Genomic DNA, 18,870 nt, shown 5'->3' with positions numbered 1-18,870 from the left:
AGCTGACTGGTCTCAACCCTCCTCCTTCCCCGCAGATGTTTAAGAAGCAGCAATCCAAAGGTGGAGGGGGAGGGACTCACCCCCGAGAGTGAGTGGGAAGGAGTGAATGGACCAAGGAATGAGCTGGAGAATTCCAGACATGGCAAGTCAGAGGGTCTTGTAAACTGTGGTTGGAACAGTAAGGTCAGGAAGAGCACTGGCTGTGGGGTTGCCTCCTAGCCTCTTGCAGACTGGCTATGAGGACCAAAGGAGGCCATATCTGTCAAGCACTGGGGCCAGCCCTTAATGTTAGTGCCTTTCTGAACCCTGTGGCCCAGCAGCCTCTGCCAATGCATCCTCCCTGCTGCGCATCACTTCTCTGTGCCTGTGCACAGGATGTCCTTCTCCTTCCTCTCCACCTGGAGAAAATGCTTGCTCCAGGAGACCGAGCTCAGACATCACCCCTCCCTTGACTACATCAGGAAGAGTCAGTGGCACAGTGCTGTGTCCCCATAGTATTTGTCATACCACGTTATGATGATCTGTTTCCACATTTGTCTCCCGCCAACTGGACTGAGAGCTTCTCACTCATCTTTATACCTCTCTGGTCTCTCCTGGTGCCAGCACCTTCCTTAGGATGGGGGTGCCCAGGAAATAGATGTTGAATTAAATGAGTGAATATGTATGTAAATAAATAAATATTCTTATGGTCAAAATGGAACAATGTGGATTGGAAAATAATGCGGGTAGAAGGAAATAAAATTTCCCAAAGATTTGGGGAGAACTTTATTTTAGTGTGCAAATAATAAATATTGTATCCTACCAATCTGAAACACTCTACCAAGACAGATACTTTGTTGTTAGGAAAGGGGGCATGAGAGCGTGGACCCACCACATAGCTTAACTTTCTGAATAATTTCGAAGAAGAACACTCTGTTGGACAGTCGTGCCAAGGAGCCCCTCCCTGACGGTGTGTCCCTCAGTCTCTGCCCTTTTTTAGCCACACAAAGGGCTTCTTTGTGGACACACTATTTTGGTTTTCTTGAATTCTACAATGATGTTCCTGAGTCTCATGGGAGACACTCCCCAGGTGCCTGCTGACCTACTCCATTCCAGGAACGAATCAGGGGACGGAAGACTCAGCCAGATCCCTTGTCCAGTGAAAAGTTAAAATCAAATCATCTTAACAATTCCCAAACTAAGTAAATCCAAAACTAACTCTAAAACTAAACAACTCCAGAGCTCAGGGTGCTGGTTATTAGCCATGATCGCTCAGCTCCCTGCCCGCCCTTCTGCTCTCTGCTTTGTGGTTGGGGCCATTTGCCTCCTTTGCCAGCTGCTCCCTGTCAGCCTGGGCCAATAGGGCAGAGGAGCAGAGGCTGGCAGAGGGGAGAGGGCTTTGCTCCTCCCTGTGTGCCTGGGTTCCCTTCAGCATTGCCCTAGCAACTGGCCTTCACCCCGAGAGCCCCAGTGGGTTCCAGGAGCTGCAATTTACCATTTTCCCAACACTTCCATAACCAGCCTCATCACGCCCCTTCCTCTAGCACCAGCTGGCAGCAGGGTTCTGCATCCAGTTCCCGGGCTCGCCTTTGAGTTCCTGGGGCACCTGTCCCATTGGGCAGTGCCACCCCCTCAGAGGGCTACCCCCAGCCATATGGGGCCACCAACCTCTTCCCTTTGTTCCCTCAGCCCTTGGGCTGGTAGCTGCTTCTTGCAGTTAAAATTTCCATTATACTCCAATATTTTGGGGGTTTTTTTTGTTTTTTTTTTTTTTTGCCTTTTTCGTTCTCCAATAGCCAAGTAACAATTCCTTATTTAAAATTTTTTTCTTTATTATCAGTATTGTGTCTCTATCAGTGTTTGGACCCTGACAGTAACTCTAAAACTAAGCAATTTTTAAAATAAATAAACTTTAAAACTAATTAAGTAAAAATAAAGAACAGAAAAAAATTTAATTAAAAAAGTTAAGAAATTGACAATAAATAGCTCTGAAGATAACTTAAAACTAAATATGACCAAATTTTGAGAAAATAAAAAAAAACTTAAAAAGTCTGAAAATAATTCAAAAATAAATAACTAAAAACTAAATCATTCAAATCTAAATAAATGTAAAACTATATAGCTAAAATTACAGTAACTAAACAAGTCACACTGAAAACAAATAACAAAATTAAATAAGTCAAAAGTTAAATAACACAAATAGATAAAAACAAAACTAAAAATAAATAACTCAAAATTACAACTGAAGAGTAACTGAAAAACTCAGACACCCAGTCTAAAAATAAGTAACATTAAGTAAATAATTCTCAAAGCTAATTCGAAAATAACTGAATACAAGTAACTGAAAACGAACTTTGAAAAAAAATAACTTTGAAAATACAGTGAAAACTACAAAGTCAAATAACTAGAAAACTAAACAGCTAAATAGAAATGAAAAAACAGTCTGGCGGGATCGCCTGCTGCCGTCGGGAGCCAGTTCGGGTTCCTCCCGGGCGCGGCCTCCGCGGGGTCTGCACCCGCGTCACCTGCCCTGCGCAGGAGCGCGTCAATACCTCCGGGTTCCGCGCGACGTCTGCGCCGCGTCCCTGCGCTCGCGCTCGCGCAGGTAGGACAGAGCGAGGTTCGCCGCGGAGCTGCACCGGGAGGCGTGGGCTCCGTGGCGGACGTGGGCCGATCCTCAGGCTCCACTAGAACGGCCTAGTCGCCCCCGGGCAGGGCAGCGGATCCCCAGGCTCCAAGGCCCCTTTGCTGCTTCTGCTCAAGGGCGGGCCAGCCTCCGCATCCACAGCAGCAGCTCCCGGGAATGCAGGCGGCTGGGGCGGCTGGGTTGTCTGCAATGAGTATCAGTTCTCTGCGGAGGGCGGCCTCAGGCCCCCTTCCCGCGCCCGCACTGCCTCTACTCGAAAACCGGTCTCCCCACTGGGGACGAGCAAGCCAGCGGACATCCCAGGGCTCTCCTCAGTTTTGTTTGTGGCCCTGAAATTCCAAGAAGAAAGACGAGCAATGGCTAACAAGTTCGCTTACTTTTCTTTCCGCTTCTAACTCACGTGTCCTTCTCTTAGCTTCGCTCTTTCTCTCCCTGGATGGTTTCATGATTCTTTCCTGAGAATCATGAAAAGGAGGGAGAGGGAAGGAGGAGAGGAAGAGAGGACAGGAGAAGCTGATGAACAGGAATGAGGGAAAATATGAAAAGAGGTAAGAAGGATTCGTTGAAGCACTACTTACAATAGGCAGGACATGGAAGCAACCTAAATGACCATCTATGGATGAATGGATAAAGAAGATGTGGTACATATATGCAATGGACTATTACTCAGCCATAAAAAAGAATGAAATTACGACATTTGCAGCGACATGGATGGATCTAGAGATTGTCACACTGAGTGAAGTCAAAGACAAATATATGATATCGCTTGTATGTGGAATCTAAAAAAAATGGTAGAAATGAACTTATTTACAAAACAGAAATAGAATCACAGATGTAGAAAACAAACTTATGGTTACCAGGGGGGAAAAGGGGGAGGGATAAATTGGGAGATTGGGATTGACATATACACCCTACTATATATAAAATAACTAATAATAACCTACCGTATAGCACAGGGAACTCTACTCAGTACTCTGTAATGACCTACATGAGAAAAGAATCTAAGAAAGAGTGGATATATGTGTATGTATAACTGATTCACTTTGCTGTATAGCAGAAACTAACACAACATTGTAAATCAACTATACTCCAATAAAAATTAATTTTAAAAAAAGAAGGAAATAAATTTACACTCAGAGCACTGCTCTCCTTTTCCATATCTTCTGCACTTTCACTATCATTAAAGGTTTCCATGGAGATAAACTCCCTACTGGAGCAACCTTAGGGAAAGGAAGAATTTGGCCGGCCGTGGGGGAGAGGGCGTGGGAGGACAGGCCACGCAGCCTATGGCGTGACGGAATGGGCAGCACCGGTCCCCAGGAACCCATTCTCGCCATCTCTCCCTCCTCTCCCAGGACTGCACTGCTTCACCTGAGCCGGGAGGAGGGGGCCTGTGATCTCCGGGTTCCCTTTTCCAGCTCAAAATTCTGTAACTGTGAGAAGACATGTCCACGTGGTGTTCACAGTCCTACCTCCTCGTCCTCCAAGAAAACGGTGATTGTCTTTTTGTGCTTGACGACCTTCCTGTCTTCCCTCCTTCCCGCCCTCCTTTCTTCCTTACGTCCTTCTCTCCCCTGATTACTGCCCATTTCCCATTTCCTTGGCAGCCTCTGCCAGAAGTCACTGCTCTCCCCGTGGGAAAATCAGAGGGATGAATACCCCGTGCCTCTTTCAACAATGAATTGATTAATTAATCAGTCACACCATTGTGCACCTGTCACGTGCCAGGGCTGTTAAAGACACTGTGGGGAACAGCAACGCCCACCAAATTCCGACCCTGCTCTGTGCCCGCTAGGATGTCAGTTATTTGTCAAAAGTTAAGCCTCACACAACTGTGTAAGGACCTCAGCCCCATTTTACAGACGAGAAACTCACATGAGAGAGGATTAATCACTTGGCCAAGTTCCCTTGGCCTGTAAACACCGCAGCTGGAATCTACCCCACACTAAAGGCGTGGCCTCCCAAATCAGGTAAGGGAGGCGAGCATCTGCAGAAAGATCCCACCTGAGGGAGCCCCAGGTTGAGCGTCAGCTGAGTCCAATCCATCCCGCAGGAATCTGAGCGCAGGAGAGAGTTTCAGTTCCGGTGAGAATGCAGGGGGAGGGGCCTTGTGGGCAGAGGACGGGCGCAGGAGCGGAGCGGAGCGGAAGGAGCCTGCAGTTGCGGTGGGTGAGGCATAGTATCTCCGGGAGCAGGCAGCCCGCAAGAGGGAGCTCCCGACCTGCCGCCCAGAGGCCCCCGCCAAGCTGCGTTCGGGGCCGGGGTCCTCCCCGGAGCAGGGCAGTGAGGGCTGTGCGAGCACGACGGGGAGCAGCCGGGCGGCCCCTTCCTGGAGGCCTCCAGAGACCCCGCCGGACGACGCAGGGGCAAAGCCTGGTTTAATTCCTGCTCCTGGGACGTGGTGGGGTGAGCGGAGGGAGCGTGGAGGAGAAAGTGGCCCTGGGAGGCGCCTCCCACCGCCCTCCTCCAGATGTGACTGCGGGGCATCCGCAGTAACCCCCAGAGACGCCTCTTTAAGGCGGTCATCCAGCGTGGGTCCCCTTAGACCAGGAGCAGACAGTGAGGACGGAGGGATGGCGGTCTTGCTGGAAAGCTCTTAGGGAGGAACCAGAGCAGGAGCAGTTGCGCCCTTGACCATTCCCCTGCGTGAATAGAAGAGCTGCGTCTCCAGGGGCCGTGGCCTCAGTGCCCCAGGCAATGCCGGGTGCCAGGGACCCCAGAGCCGCCCGCTGGGAGGAGCCCGGGGTGGTAGTGGGGCTGGGTGGCAACATGGGAACTGAAAGACGTGAGGACGAGTTCCAGCCATTCCTCGAGGTAAGTGAAATGATGACCTGGTGCCGGGGCTGCTTCCCCCTCTCTCCTGTGGACCCTGCAGGATGGGGAGGGTGAGGGGGCTTCAGCCAGGCACAGGGCTGGCACAGAGGGGCCCTCACACACTTGGCCACGCGTTGACTGCATTATTTCAGGGTCAGCCAGGCCATTCCCTGCCTCCAGGTAAGGATTTGGCTGAGCTGGAAAGAGGACCAATCCTCCGAGCAATATCAAGACCCAGATGCCACCTCCCTGCTGGGGACCGTCAGTGCACATGGGCTCCTCACTGGAGAGGCCACAGCTGGGGGTGGGGGCCCCCATTTTAGTCTAGAGCAGGGTTTTCCTAATGTGGTAAAATAAGATGTAAAGTTTACATCTTGATACAGTGTACACGCACGTGCAGACAGACAGGTTAAAACAAGTTATACACACTATTACCCTCACTGTGATTGATACTCTTTAACAGTTTGTATCGTGTTCATTCATTTTTATTAATGCTGGTCCAGACCCGCTGAGTTGATTTTATGATCTACTAATGAGTTAAAACCCACAGTGAGAAAAACACCTTTCTAGGGCAAGGCAGAGGGAGAAAGAAAAGAAAGAGGAGCAGAAGGGAAATGGTAGGGACACAGGAAAGGAAGAACAGAGAAAGAAGACGAGGACAGAATGAAGAAGGGGGTGTGTGAGAGGTGGTGGGAGGTCACACAGATGCCTGCCATGATGTCCTTTTGAGGCCATCTGCTCTTACACAACATCCCACTGTGTGTGTGCCCTCAGCGCTTCACTGGACCCTGGGCTACTTGGTGGCAGGGACAAAATCTTTTCACTTCTGAAAACCCCACAGCTCCTAACAGAGGAATTCTTTAGAATCAGGCAAAACCTGAGAGAACGTCTCTTAGTCAAATCTTCTCATTTTCCAGGGGAAGAAACTGACCTCGAAGGGTCAGCCAGCCAGTCAGTGATTATTCACTACAGTCAGGCCCTGGGCACAGTCAGCTCATGGCGGGTCACAAGCATCAGTTTTTCATCCAAAGTGAAGACAACAATATTTACTTTAGAGGTTTAGTGGGAGGATTAGCATTATGTATATCCATCAAGAATGGTGCCTGACACATCATAGAAGCTTAATAAATAGCACCTGCTATTATTGCTAGTAGTAACAGGAGTGAAAAACAGTCTCGGAACAGCATTGGCCACTTCAGGTATGCTGCTGTCACTAAATTTTGGGGGCAGTTTGGCTGCCAACGTCTTCATCCCAGACAAGATAGAAATCCTCATAGACACCTAAGGAAATGACTTTAGAAATAAAAATGGGAAATTTGTGCATACATACACCAGCAAAAAACTCATTCAAACACACGGGCCTTAACAAATATTCGTCTTGGTTACACCAATATTTTATGTTAGTGTACATTTTTTACATGAATGGAACTATTTTATTTCCCCACTGATTTCACCCAGTATTTTGGGAAAGACATAAACCTCAGAGGCTCTGGGCTACTCCCAGTCTGTGTGCCAAAATAAATGCAGAGTGCTTTGCAGAAATGGGTCTAATAAATGGGAACGGTGGCCAGAAAAATTCACGATGATAAGAACTTGAGAGCATTCTCTTCCTTCCACAGACAATAGTTGAAACTCACACTTTGTAAATATAAACATTTAGGGGAACTTAGTTTTAATTCTTAATGTTTAGAATACTGGGCTGTTGTTTTGCTTTTTTTTTTTTTTTTTTTTTTTTTTTTTTTTGCTGCGTTGGGTCTTCATCGCTGAGCACGGTCTTTCTCTAGTTGCGGCGAGTGGGGCTACTCTTCGTTGCGGTGTGCAGGCTTCTCATTGCGGTGGCCTCTCCTTGCGGAGCACAGGCTCTAGGCATACAAGCTTCAGCAGTTGTGGCACGCGGGCTCAGCAGTTGTGGCTCTCGGGCTGTAGAGCGCAGGCTCAGTAGCTGTGGCGCACGGGCTTAGTTGCTCCGTGGCATGTGGGATCTTCCCAGACCAGGGCTCGAACCCGTGTCCCCTGCATTGGCAGGCAGATTCTTAACCACTGCACCACCAGGGAAGCCGTTGTTTTGCTTTTAAAAAGTTAACTGAATCTATTAATAAGTGAACTCAGAAGAGAGTTTAAGTTACACTATTCAGAAAACACTTTTTTATTCTTGCACTTCTTACCTGTGTAATTTGGGTCAAGTTCCTTCACCTCTCTGTTCCTCTCTTACCTAATTTCCAAAATAGGAATTAAATATGGGACCTATCAATATTTCATGGGGTTAATGTAGTGATAAGCGAAATACCTATAAAGATTTCAGCATGCCTCTGGCAGACTGTAAGCCTTTAAAAAATGCTAACTATTATGTTTTATAGTTAAAAAAAGACGAAAGAAAATACTTTTTTGGTAAATTACGGATGTTGACAACAAAAATCTAAGAGCAATTATTTTGTTTGAAATTTCTCTTTTCCCTTCCTGTCCTCTAGATGGCAGAACGAAACCACTCTGGATCCTGCTGGTTGGGAGGCAGCTCTTCCTGCCCAGATTTTAAATGGTTAAACTATGTTTTGGTTCCTTCCAGACTTTTCTTTCGTCTAATGGAAGAGAAAGGTAAGCATTGTATATGCAAAATTTAGGACCGTTTCTAGCATGTCAACAGAGTCATCTTGACTAGGAGTTGCCTTAAAGAAGCCCGGGAACTTGCTTCCCTGCCTTTGGAGAAATATTGGACAGTACCATTGTGATAATGTGAAGGTAAGTACTACCTGAACCAGGCGCTGTGCTAAGAGCTCCATCTCCCTGAATCTTCATAGAGAGACTACAAGGTGTCCCCCCCATTTTGTAAAATTAAAGATTAAGAATTTAAGGCACATTGAGATTAGTTAACTTGACCAAAGGAACAGAGCTGGCTTGAGCACTTGCACTTAACCCTGTGCTACTGCCACCTAAGTGACTGCTGCCTGGTGGGTATTAAATCACAGGGCTAGTTTCTGCCTAACCTGCCCTAATAGTGACCTAGATCTCAGGAAGGAAGGAGTCTCAGGATGAGTGTAGGTTGCTAGGCTAGATTAGGACCTTTTGCAAAGTTTTGCTCTGCAAACCAGAGTTTAAGCTTGTACATTTAGACCAGTATATCTCTGAAGTGTGTATTTCCTTTTCAAACCTCTTGGTCTAGAACCAAGAGGAATCAGAGTTACTAATAATCACTGAGAGGGCATTGGTATTGTTCTTATAAACATCAAAAATTCCTTGCAGTAAGCTAAGAAAATCAGTGATCAACATGAACTCTCAAAATATGATACTTCTTTTAAAGATAAAAATAGTATTTACCCAAGCCAGCAGTTTTTTGCATGGTTCATACAGAAGCTGATTTCAGGCTGAAAGAAAAAAAAAATCAGCACTCAAATTGAAGCCCGTTTTTGGGTTTTTTTTTAACATCTTTATTGGAGTATAATTGCTTTACAATGGTGTGTTAGTTTCTGCTTTATAACAAAATGAATCAACTATACATATACATATATCCCCATATCTCCTCCCTCTTGCGTCTCCCTCTCACCCCCTCTATCCCGCCCCTCTAGATGGTCGCAAAGCACTGAGCTGATCTCCCTGTGCTATGCGGTGAAGCCAGTTTTCATTTATTTTACACACACACACACATGCACACACACATACGGGTAAGCAAGTATTAAAGGAACAAGGCCACCACACACATAAAACATTATAACCACAGACTTAAATGTATATGAATGCATGCATTTGATCTTTTCTTCCTCTCATACATTCAGAAGACATTTCTACAGTCCTGGCTCACTTGGTCCTGGCATCCTCTCCCACTTCTCAGCCCATCCTGCTGTGTTCCCTGCATGCCTTGACTCTCGGTCCTTCCAAGTTGTGACAGTTAGCTCTGTTAATACTGAATAAGTAATAGCAGTGCTCCCACCATGCTCCATTCTTCCCTATGTGTACCAAAAGAGAATATAGATGAGCCCAAACTGTGTAAGTTGGTGGGGCAAACTTACACATCCCTGGGTCAGTGATCACGTTCTCTGTTCAGGTGTTGTCCACCTCAGCCTGATGCTCGAGGCTTACCTCCTTCTCTCTCAACCTCATTTCCTTCCACTCTACCCATGAACCTCTCAAGCCAGGCTCCAAGTCATCACTGAACATGCTCCCTTGACGGCAGCTCGGTGATTTCAAAGGTTTGTGGGTCCACCTTTATTACGCATGTGACGGCACGAGCTGCCCAGTTGCTAGGATGGGCCTGCGGCCTTGTACGATGCCTTGTGCCACAAAGGGGCTTTGCCTTGTACCACGCGCCGTGCTGCCCCTGCGAAGCCGCCTGCCGCCAGAGCCCCTGCCCGGTGAGCCTCATCTCCCAGTGTCCCTAGGCCTCCCTGTCACACGGGGTCAGGCCACACGGGAGGAGGCTGTCCCAAACCACAGGGCCTGCCGCCCTCCTTGACTTGCACTGCCATGTCCCACGCGTCGGGTTACGCTCTTCTCTTCCCAGCCCAGAGCCTCTCTGACTCTGTAACTGCCTCTGGGCACAGGCCCCTTCTGCCTGGCTGTCTCCAGAGGCCCTGTCTCCACCCCCTCAGCGGCTCCCAGGGCCCGTCCTGTCACCTTAGAGGCCCTCGTCGCTGGGGGCCCGGAGGCCTTGCCCAGAGGTCCCGGAGTTATCGTGCCCAGCAGTCCCGGTGGCTGAAGGTGGGGTTGGGCGGTGTAGGAACGAACTGGGGTGATAATGCGTAGGTGTCAGAGCCGTGTGAGTGCTGGGCAGGGGTGAGGTCCTGATGCTCCTGATCTGGCAACCTCTGAAGCCTCCCTCCCCTGTTGCCTGATGCCCCTGAGTCTGCGTTCTGCCCTGGAGTCTCATCTCTCGGGGACCAGCCCAAGGCCCCGCTCCCGCTCACTCACCCACAGGGCGCGGAGGCCCTTCTGAATTCCTAGAGCCCTTGCTGTGGGCATCACTCGCAGTGACATTTCATCAGACCCTGCTTGGTGAGCCAGGCTCAGGAGACCTGGTCCTGCTGCAGGAAAGCTGTGTGAAATTGACCCTCAGTTGGCCTGCCTGTGACAGGAAGGGGCTGGGACCACACCTCTGGGGCTGTCCTCCAATTCTGAGGTTTTATGTGTGTAGACGTTTTCCTTCTTATCTGAACTTTATGCTCTTCGTTCCCACCACAACCTAGAGCACAGTTCCAGGCTCAGAGGGACCCTATAAATGTGTTTCTAAATTGGCGACTGAATAACGGGTTTGTCCTACTAATATGGTGAAGTGATTTTTCAATTTGACACTCCTAAGCTTATATTTTCTTTCCCCATCTCATAACAGTTGGATTGTTTTCTGGGAGAAATTTAGCTAGGATACTGAATTGTAGTCAAAGGCCACTGACTAAACCCTCCATATTCCACAAATGCGGATTCCCAGGCACCCAGTCTAGAGATTCTGTTTCAGTAGGTTGGGTGGGGTCTGGAAATCCACAGTAGTGACAAGCCCAAGTAATTCTGAAGCTATGGTCCTGAGAAACATTACTCTAGGGAGAAAGGATCTCCAGGACAATCTAGAGAGTAGAAATTTGTTTCTGTGATGTTTTCTTTCTTTATGAGGAACAGGGAGGTAGGTCTCCTTGAGAGCTGGTGCTTGAGGGGAGAGGCGTGCGCGTTGGTTTCTGTAAACGTCAGGCTGGACTTCGAGCAGTGCAGAAGCTAGAACAGCCCATGCTGTTGGACTCATGCATAGCCTCCATCTCTGCCACCGTGTCCTCTCTGTTCATGAAATTATTGTGCCAACGCTAGGGTGGCCAAGGGCAGAGGCTGGCTCAGGACCCCTGGAAGTCACTCTGTTTGGTTGATTAGTGCCTCTCCCGTGGGAGATGCTCCCTGCTGGGTGTTAACATATATTACAAAGATGTTCACATTCCAAGCCCACTGCTTTGGTCCACATTGCCACACACCTCTTCCCCAGACACCTTCATCCCCAGTCTTCCCGTCTTTCTCCTTTCAAGTCTCTGGCCAACCAGCCAGCATGACCACTGCCCATGAGTCTCTGGGCATCCTTGCCCCAGGCGTCTTCTCTTTCTTCACCAAGTGGATGACCAGAGGCACTGCCTGTAGCTGTCGTTAGGAGGAAACTGTCTCCTGCAGGCCAAAGGAGCCACCCCAAGTGAGGCTGCAGAGCAGTTGTAATCCATTTTTGTCTTGCACCCACATACCAACTGACCCGTCCGTGAACCAAGCTTAGCTTTTCCTCCTCTGTCAGCTTGTCTTCAGCACCCTTCATGCGGTCTGAGGCAGGCAGATTCTAGAGCGGCCCCCAGGACCCCTGCCTCCTGGTGTTCACTGTCTTAGGTAATCCCCTCCTCTTCAGTGTGGGAAGGTTCTCTGACTTGCTTCTCATCAGTGGAATATGGCAAAGGTGATGGGATGAACATGAGAATGTGTACATGATACATGACATAAGATGGTAAGGCCCATCTCACAAGGGCACTCCCCGTGACTTGTTTGCTTTGAAGGACCAAGTGACTGTGTTATGAGCTGCCATATGGAAAGGAACCGGGAACCAGGAGCTGAAGGGGCTATCTCTCCAACAGCCAACAAGAAACTAAACCCCTCAATGTGGCCATGGGCAAGGAACTGGATTCTGACAATAAGCACGTGAGGCTGGGAGTGAATAGCTCCCCAGGTGGTCCTCAGATAAGATCACAGCCCCAGTCAGTGTCTCAATTGCAGCTTTGTGAGAACCTGAAGAAGAGGAGCCAACTAGGTCATGCCCGAGTCCTGACCCACAAAAACTGGGAAATAGTAAGTATGTACTAATGTAAGCTGCTAAGTTTATAATATTGCTGTGCAGCAATAGAAAACCAATACACAATCATACATATGAGCTGAGAGAGAGGCACTGGTACAAAGTGTAGGTGACACGGGAGCCTGGGCCACCTGCTCATGCAGCTTGCTTCTATTCTCTGGTCCTATGCGTGGCTGTTCCCAGACCTCCACCTCCACCTCCACCTCCACCTTCTGATGGAATGCTGCAGACTCCTCCTGGGCCTTAAAGCCTGGTGAATGTGACAGAACCCAGCTCCTGATGGCAAATCTGGACACTCGGTCACTTCATGTCCCATGGTTAGGTGCATAATCTCTACCAGGGCCCATTAGCAGAGAAGCATCTCTTTTCTGAATGATTCTTCGCCGCAGATGGCATAGATTTGCGTCAGGACCCCAGGGCCTTATGCTGTGATTCTGCTCTCCTCCACATGGCATCTTTTCTCACCCCAGATAACTCTAGTCCCATAGAGTCTACCTGGTTGTGTAGCCCACTGGTTGAATTCCCCAGGAGCAGGGATGCTTGCATCTCAGCCTAGATCTGCTACACAACCCGTTCCTGTTGGCAGTTTTCCTTGTCACTAAGGAAATAAGTGAGAGCAGTATTTCTAAATATGGAACATGCTGCCTCCAGAATCCAAAAGGCCTGCCAGGCATCGTGCTTTCTTCTTAGTTGTGTGAGATATGAGATAACGATTTGTCCTAATGCAGTGGGGATGGGAGGATATGTTCCAGCTTGCCCCAAACCACTGGATCTCTAAAAACTTCACTGAAGTCGTGACCCCCTGAATCTTCATCTAGCCTTTATTCTGCCCTCCGGAATGCATGTGTCTTATCCAGTCTTCCAGTGCATTTGCCACTTCTTACTCATTTGACCATTTAATATAGTAAACAATGTGATCTTCTGCAGAGTGTCCAGATGGCCCAGGTCCTTAAGACTATATTAGGGCAAAGGGCAGATTTAGCTTCCAGGCAACACGGTGAGTTGATACTGTGTCCTGTCCTATGAGGATGTGAACTGCTTCGGTCCTCTGATAAGGATGGAAAAGAATACATTTATCAGATTGATGGCCGTATACTATATATTTAAGGCCATTTTAACCTGATCTAGCAAAGATACAATATCTAGCTGACAGCTGTAATTGGGAGACTACTACTTGGTTGAGTTTATGGTAACCCACTGCTATCCTCCAGGATATATCTAGTTTTTATAGGGGCCATACTGATGAATAGAAAAGGCGTGTGATGAGGACCACCATTCCTGCCGACTCTGGTGTTTAAGTGGGGGTGGGGTGGCGCTAATATTTGCCATATACTTCATATGGTATTGTTTTGGATTTACCATCTTGGCTGGGGAGGGTAAGGGGGTTTCAAAGGCTTCTACTTGGTTTTCGCTACTAGCCCGTACTGCACAGGACGAGGAACCGATGTGGTTATTGCCAGTACCTAAGTATGGCTAGTCCAGTTATTCCTTTGAGAACCAAGGAAATGATCAGTGAGTGCGTCTGTGGAGCCAGTGACCTACCATGAGCCAGACCTGAGTCCAAACTCCATTTACTACCTGACCCCTTATCCACCCATTCCAACAAGGGAGTTATGAGGATGCATTGGGTCCCTGGATTCCTCAACTCACACCTTGTATCCAACTGTCCTTGAAAGGTTTTTGTATCCTTCTTTCCCCCCCCAGTGTATAGTCTCATGAATAAATGGCTTTGGGCAAGGACTGAAGAAATCTCTACTCAGGTTGCCGAAATTCGGCCTCCGTACACAGGCGGTGGATTAAATCTCGGAGACAGAGTTTTGGGTGAAGTAGAAAGAAATAGCTTTATTGCTTTGCCAGGCAAAGGGGGCCACAATGGACTAATGCCCTCAGGACTGTGTGTCCCACCCTGGAGGGGATAGTGGGCAGTCTCATAGTGTTCAAGAAGCAGGGCACGATCAGCTCGTGGACATTCTGCTGATTGGCTGGAGGTGAAGTATTTGGGAGTCAACATCAACCTTCTCTTTCCAACCAGTCTGGGGTCTACATGCTTGTGGGCAGCATACAGTTAACTTCTTCCACCTGGTAGGGGTTTCAGTATTTGCAAAACAGCTCAAAGGACATGGCTCAGAATATTCTCTATAGTCCTTAAGAACTAAAGTCCTTGACTTTGTTTAATGGCTAAAGTATTATTATTTTGTCTTGCTTGACTGTTTTCCTTTCTTTCTGCATTTCCTCACTTCTTTGATTAAATTTATTCTTTAACTAAAGTTTTTCTGCAGACAAAATGCAGGCGGAGGACATGGGTGGGGGTCTATTCTGGGAAGACCTCAAACGGTCCTGCTCAGTTACATGCATGCCGCGATTCATAAGGACCTAGTTTCTCCATCAGTCAGTGGAATTTGGGTCAGAGAACTGGCTCAGGTCTGGAAACTTAGAAAGTGATCATGACTTTTTATTATCGTGGCTGCATTCAGCCTCCTTGCTTTGGTTGTATAGACTGAGCAATAGTCTCATTTGCTGCCCATCTGTCATGTCCCTTGGGATGTGGTGCTGTATCAACCACCTCCCGAGCTCTCTGTGAGTCAGACCTCCCTGACTGCCTCTGACCTCGCCACTCATGATGACAATTGCACCTATCTTGTTTTTGAGAGTTAAGCATTGCCATCTGGCCTCTGTTATTTTGGAAGTCTATTGTCTCCATGGCTATCAGAAAATCCTGCTCTGTCCCAGCATCTGCTACCAGCAGCCTTGGCCTACAGAGGACAGCCCACCACTGAGCTTCTTTACGACTCTGGAGGCCTCCTCATCAGCACGATCCTTATCACTTTGGACAAGAACACTATATCCCAAGAACTGAGTTGGCTAGTGGTTTTTTGGCCTTACATAGTATATCCTACTTCTCTGTGAGTCTTTTGACTTCTTCCCCCAGTGTTTACCACTGTAGTTCTGGCATTTCTACCTATTTAGTGTGGGCTGTTTCTTTTTCCAAGCTTCCAAGGGCCAACTAAATACTATTACCTGGGGTCTTTGCCAAGCTATTAAATCCTGTGTTGTAGGTTTATCTCCCTTTTCCAACTGTGTATTCTGTTCCTCTTCAGCCAGCACGGTCCCATATATGCTCTCCTGCTTTGCCAGTTCACGTTGCAGTCCTGCAGCTCCTCCATATGGTCCTTTTCTACCTTGAGCCGTCACAGCATTTCCCCAGGTGGGCTACACTGTGACTTAATCCTGGCTATCATTCTGGTGGTTGCGAGTGGAAAGTGGAATAGATGGTTGGGGGTAAGGGCAGACGTGTACAAGGCAGAAGCCTCTACATCATCAAGCATATACAGACATCACCAGGAGACTAGCATCAGCCTCTAACAGGGAAGAATGAGCTACTTCTATAGATCAAAAACATTCAGGGAAATAGGGAAATTTAAGATTTTCAAATGCATCAATCCAGGTGACTTCATTTCAAGTATCAGCATCCCATTTTTCTCCCAGTCAAGGCCTTGACCTTAGTGTAGCAGACTTGGTGAGGCTGAGGATTTAAACTTCTCTGGAACTCTGATACTCCTAAAATTTAGTTTTTTGGTCCGGCCCCAGATTTTTTTGCCCTCTGGCTGCAGGATATGTGAATCATTTTATAAGCTGTCAAATAGATCCTCTGGCTTTCACACTTGGGCTGAAATTGGCAATTAATCACCATCAGTCTTTCATTTAATAAATTAACGAGCCCCCCATCGCCCAGTGGCCATCCAACTCCAAAGTTCTTATAATTGCTTTTCCCTAAAACATCTGGGATTTTGCCTCTGTTGGTACATTCCCTTCCACTGGCATCCCATTCCAGTCTTCCACTGGTGAAAATTTTAACAATTGCCATACCATTCCAGGGGCTATCAGTCCCCACTATCACCGGAGATGGGGTTCTCATTACCAGAAGGCTGGTAGGTGATCCAACTTCAAAATTTCATCTTAGGATCTTTTTCTAGGACTACTTTTTGTAGCAACCATATGGGTTGAATTCCTTAGGAAGACAGATTCTGAGATTTGCATGTAGGTTTTTAATTAAGTGGTACTCTAGAGACCAACACCAGAGAGGGGTCAGGGAAGCAGGACTGGGCAGAGGTTGTACTGTGATGCAAGCGCACAGAGATCTGGGGCTGGGACAATCCATGAGTTGTGCCACATAAGGCAAAATGGCTTGGCCTTTATAACTCTCCTAGATTTGTCCTTGGAGGTGGGCTGCCCCAAGGAAGGAAAGTGACTCTGGGCAAAGTGGCTGTGTTTGGCTGAGGACAGTTGCTGGAGAGGACTCAGCTGAGAGCTGTCAGCTGTTGACACTCAAAGCAGCTACAGGAGTGAGTGTCTCAGTCCTGAAAGGTGGCACACCAGAACATCCACTACACCTGCATTTCCTGATTTTAAAATTGACACGGCCATCCACTGTCTAGTTCTTCCCACTCCTGACAGCAATCTTAATTTCCATCCAAGTCTTTTCCTTTTCTAATGGACCCATAAATCATAATCCAGGTACAGTACTGTCTTGGCAACATACTAAGTAGAGTTGTACTCAAATTTTGAAAGCCCTCTTTTAACATTGAAAAACTTCACAAATTTCCACATTATAGTACCATAATAGTAACTAAATGAATATCCATTAAAAAATAATAAAAGCTATTATAAATTTAGTAACTGGTTTGATCACATGAGCACCCATGTATAATACAAAAAAATGTTATGTATTTATATAATGACATTTCTTGTTCTGGTGACAGAGACAGTACTTGGTGCACACATAAACTCACGAAATACCTGGATTAGGATGCTACCTATAGTTGTGTTCAAGAATGGAACGGGGGCTTCCCTGGTGGCGCAGTGGTTGAGAATCTGCCTGCTAATGCAGGGGACACGGGTTCGAGCCCTGGTCTGGGAGGATCCCACATGCCGCGGAGCAACTGGGCCCGTGAGCCACAACTACTGAGCCTGTGCGTCTGGAGCCTGTGCTCCGCAACAAGAGAGGCCACGATAGTGAAGAGGCCCGTGCACCGCGATGAAGAGTGGCCCCCGCTTGCCGCAACTAGAGGAAGCCCTCGCACAGAAACGAGGACCCAACACAGCCAAAAATAAATATAAAAATAAATAAATAAATAAAAGAGCCTTCCCTAAATTAGAAAAAAAAAAAAGAAAAGAAAAAAAAAAAAAGAATGGAACGGCCAGCTGAATGGAACAGCAAGTGGAGACCGAAATCCAGCCCAACCTCTAATCACCAAGACTTTCACCCCATCATAGGGCTGACTATACTGAAGGAACGTGGGACTTTTTCTAAACCAATTGCCCTAACAGGCTACCATTCAGGTCTCTTTTTTTCTACTTAGGATAAAGGCACCTCTATGCCAGCCTTGGACCTGCCTCGTGACTAATTACAAGCTTTAACTCCAGAGTCAGACAGTCCTAGATGTGGATTCTGGCTTTGCTGCTTATTTGCTGTTAACCTTATCCATCTAAGGTTGAGTCTCCTTTGTAAAATGGGATTATATCTCCCTCTGTGTGGTTGTGGTGTTCAGGTAGCAAATGAATGCCACCTACCTTCACAGATCTTTGTTTTATCAACTTTATTTAGGTATAATTTACATAAAATGTACAAACATTAAATGTACACTGTGATGAGTTTTGACAATGTAAACCAGTGACCAGATAGGTAAACTGTGTGCTTTTTATACTGTCCAGAGATTGTACCAGGCCCTGCCTGTGGGAGTTACAAAGTAGCACAAAGCACCCTTAATCTGATTAACCCCTGGATTAGTTTAGGCCTGGGATGTATATATGCAGAGCCCCTACTTCCTCTGCATAACAAATCACACTGTCACTCTCCTGAGGGCAAGACCTTCCAGCTTGTTCTCTGCCGTATCCCCAGCACCTCGCAGTGTAGGTATGGGCACTCCATAAGCATTCGTTGAAAGACAAATGAACATGTAAAGTTAACAATGAGTATCATGATGAGTATGTGCCAAATCAAAGTCATTCATCTGGAGAAGACCCAGATCAACCCTGTGGGTTAGGGTAATTAGTAAAGGTCTGCAGCGAAGGCAGCATTTCAAAAGGCTCAGATTTCAATAACATTTAGGAAAAATCCAGAGCTAAGACAAGCAGTGGGTAAAGATTAAAAGGGTGGCCTCAAACACTTGCCTAGAGCACACATTGCATGTACCCTGGTGGCGTTAACATTACCAATCTTGTAACTTTTATTGAGCGTCTGCACCACCAGATTTCTGGACAGGGCCCTGAGATTAGCTGACCATAGCTGCGCGGCAAGGCCCTCCCTCTCACCAACGGGCAGACACTAATAGAGATATAAGCCACATGCACCCAAAAGGGCAAGGAAAGTCATCTTCTTCCGACGTCTCCGCCCTTAAAGCACACACGGTTTGCTCCGCGACGACCAAGCCGCAGGGAGAGGACAGGGATCTTCACGGCGCCCTCTTCTGGCGAAGGATAGACTCCACCCTCCCCAATCCCCGGCCTTCTTTGGGGTGAAGCAGGTTACAAGCCGAATTGTGTCGCCGCAGAAATGCCAGTGACATGCCCATGACTGCCAATGAATTACAGGTTCTGCAGGCTCGTACCTACAAAAGAGAGTGGACCTCCGCGATTCGAG

The 18,870-nt window shown here is 47.5% G+C and overlaps 1 protein-coding gene across 1 annotated transcript; it reads right to left on the bottom strand.

Moving 5' to 3' along the window:
• Positions 1 to 2,835: 2,835 nt before the first annotated feature.
• Positions 2,836 to 9,551, bottom strand: LOC118893988. The gene is made up of 3 exons (XM_036849665.1): positions 9,512 to 9,551; positions 4,631 to 5,221; positions 2,836 to 2,955 (listed from the first exon to the last, which is right to left on the bottom strand). Exons 1-3 carry the CDS (start codon positions 9,549 to 9,551, stop codon positions 2,876 to 2,878), a joined length of 711 nt encoding a protein of 236 aa, XP_036705560.1. The 3' UTR covers positions 2,836 to 2,875.
• Positions 9,552 to 18,870: the final 9,319 nt, after the last annotated feature.

This window comes from Balaenoptera musculus, chromosome 4, assembly GCF_009873245.2.
Source record: "Balaenoptera musculus isolate JJ_BM4_2016_0621 chromosome 4, mBalMus1.pri.v3, whole genome shotgun sequence".
Lineage (NCBI taxonomy): Eukaryota > Metazoa > Chordata > Mammalia > Artiodactyla > Balaenopteridae > Balaenoptera > Balaenoptera musculus.
Note: the sequence above shows the minus strand (reverse complement) of the source record. Positions and strands in the feature narration are given on the sequence as shown.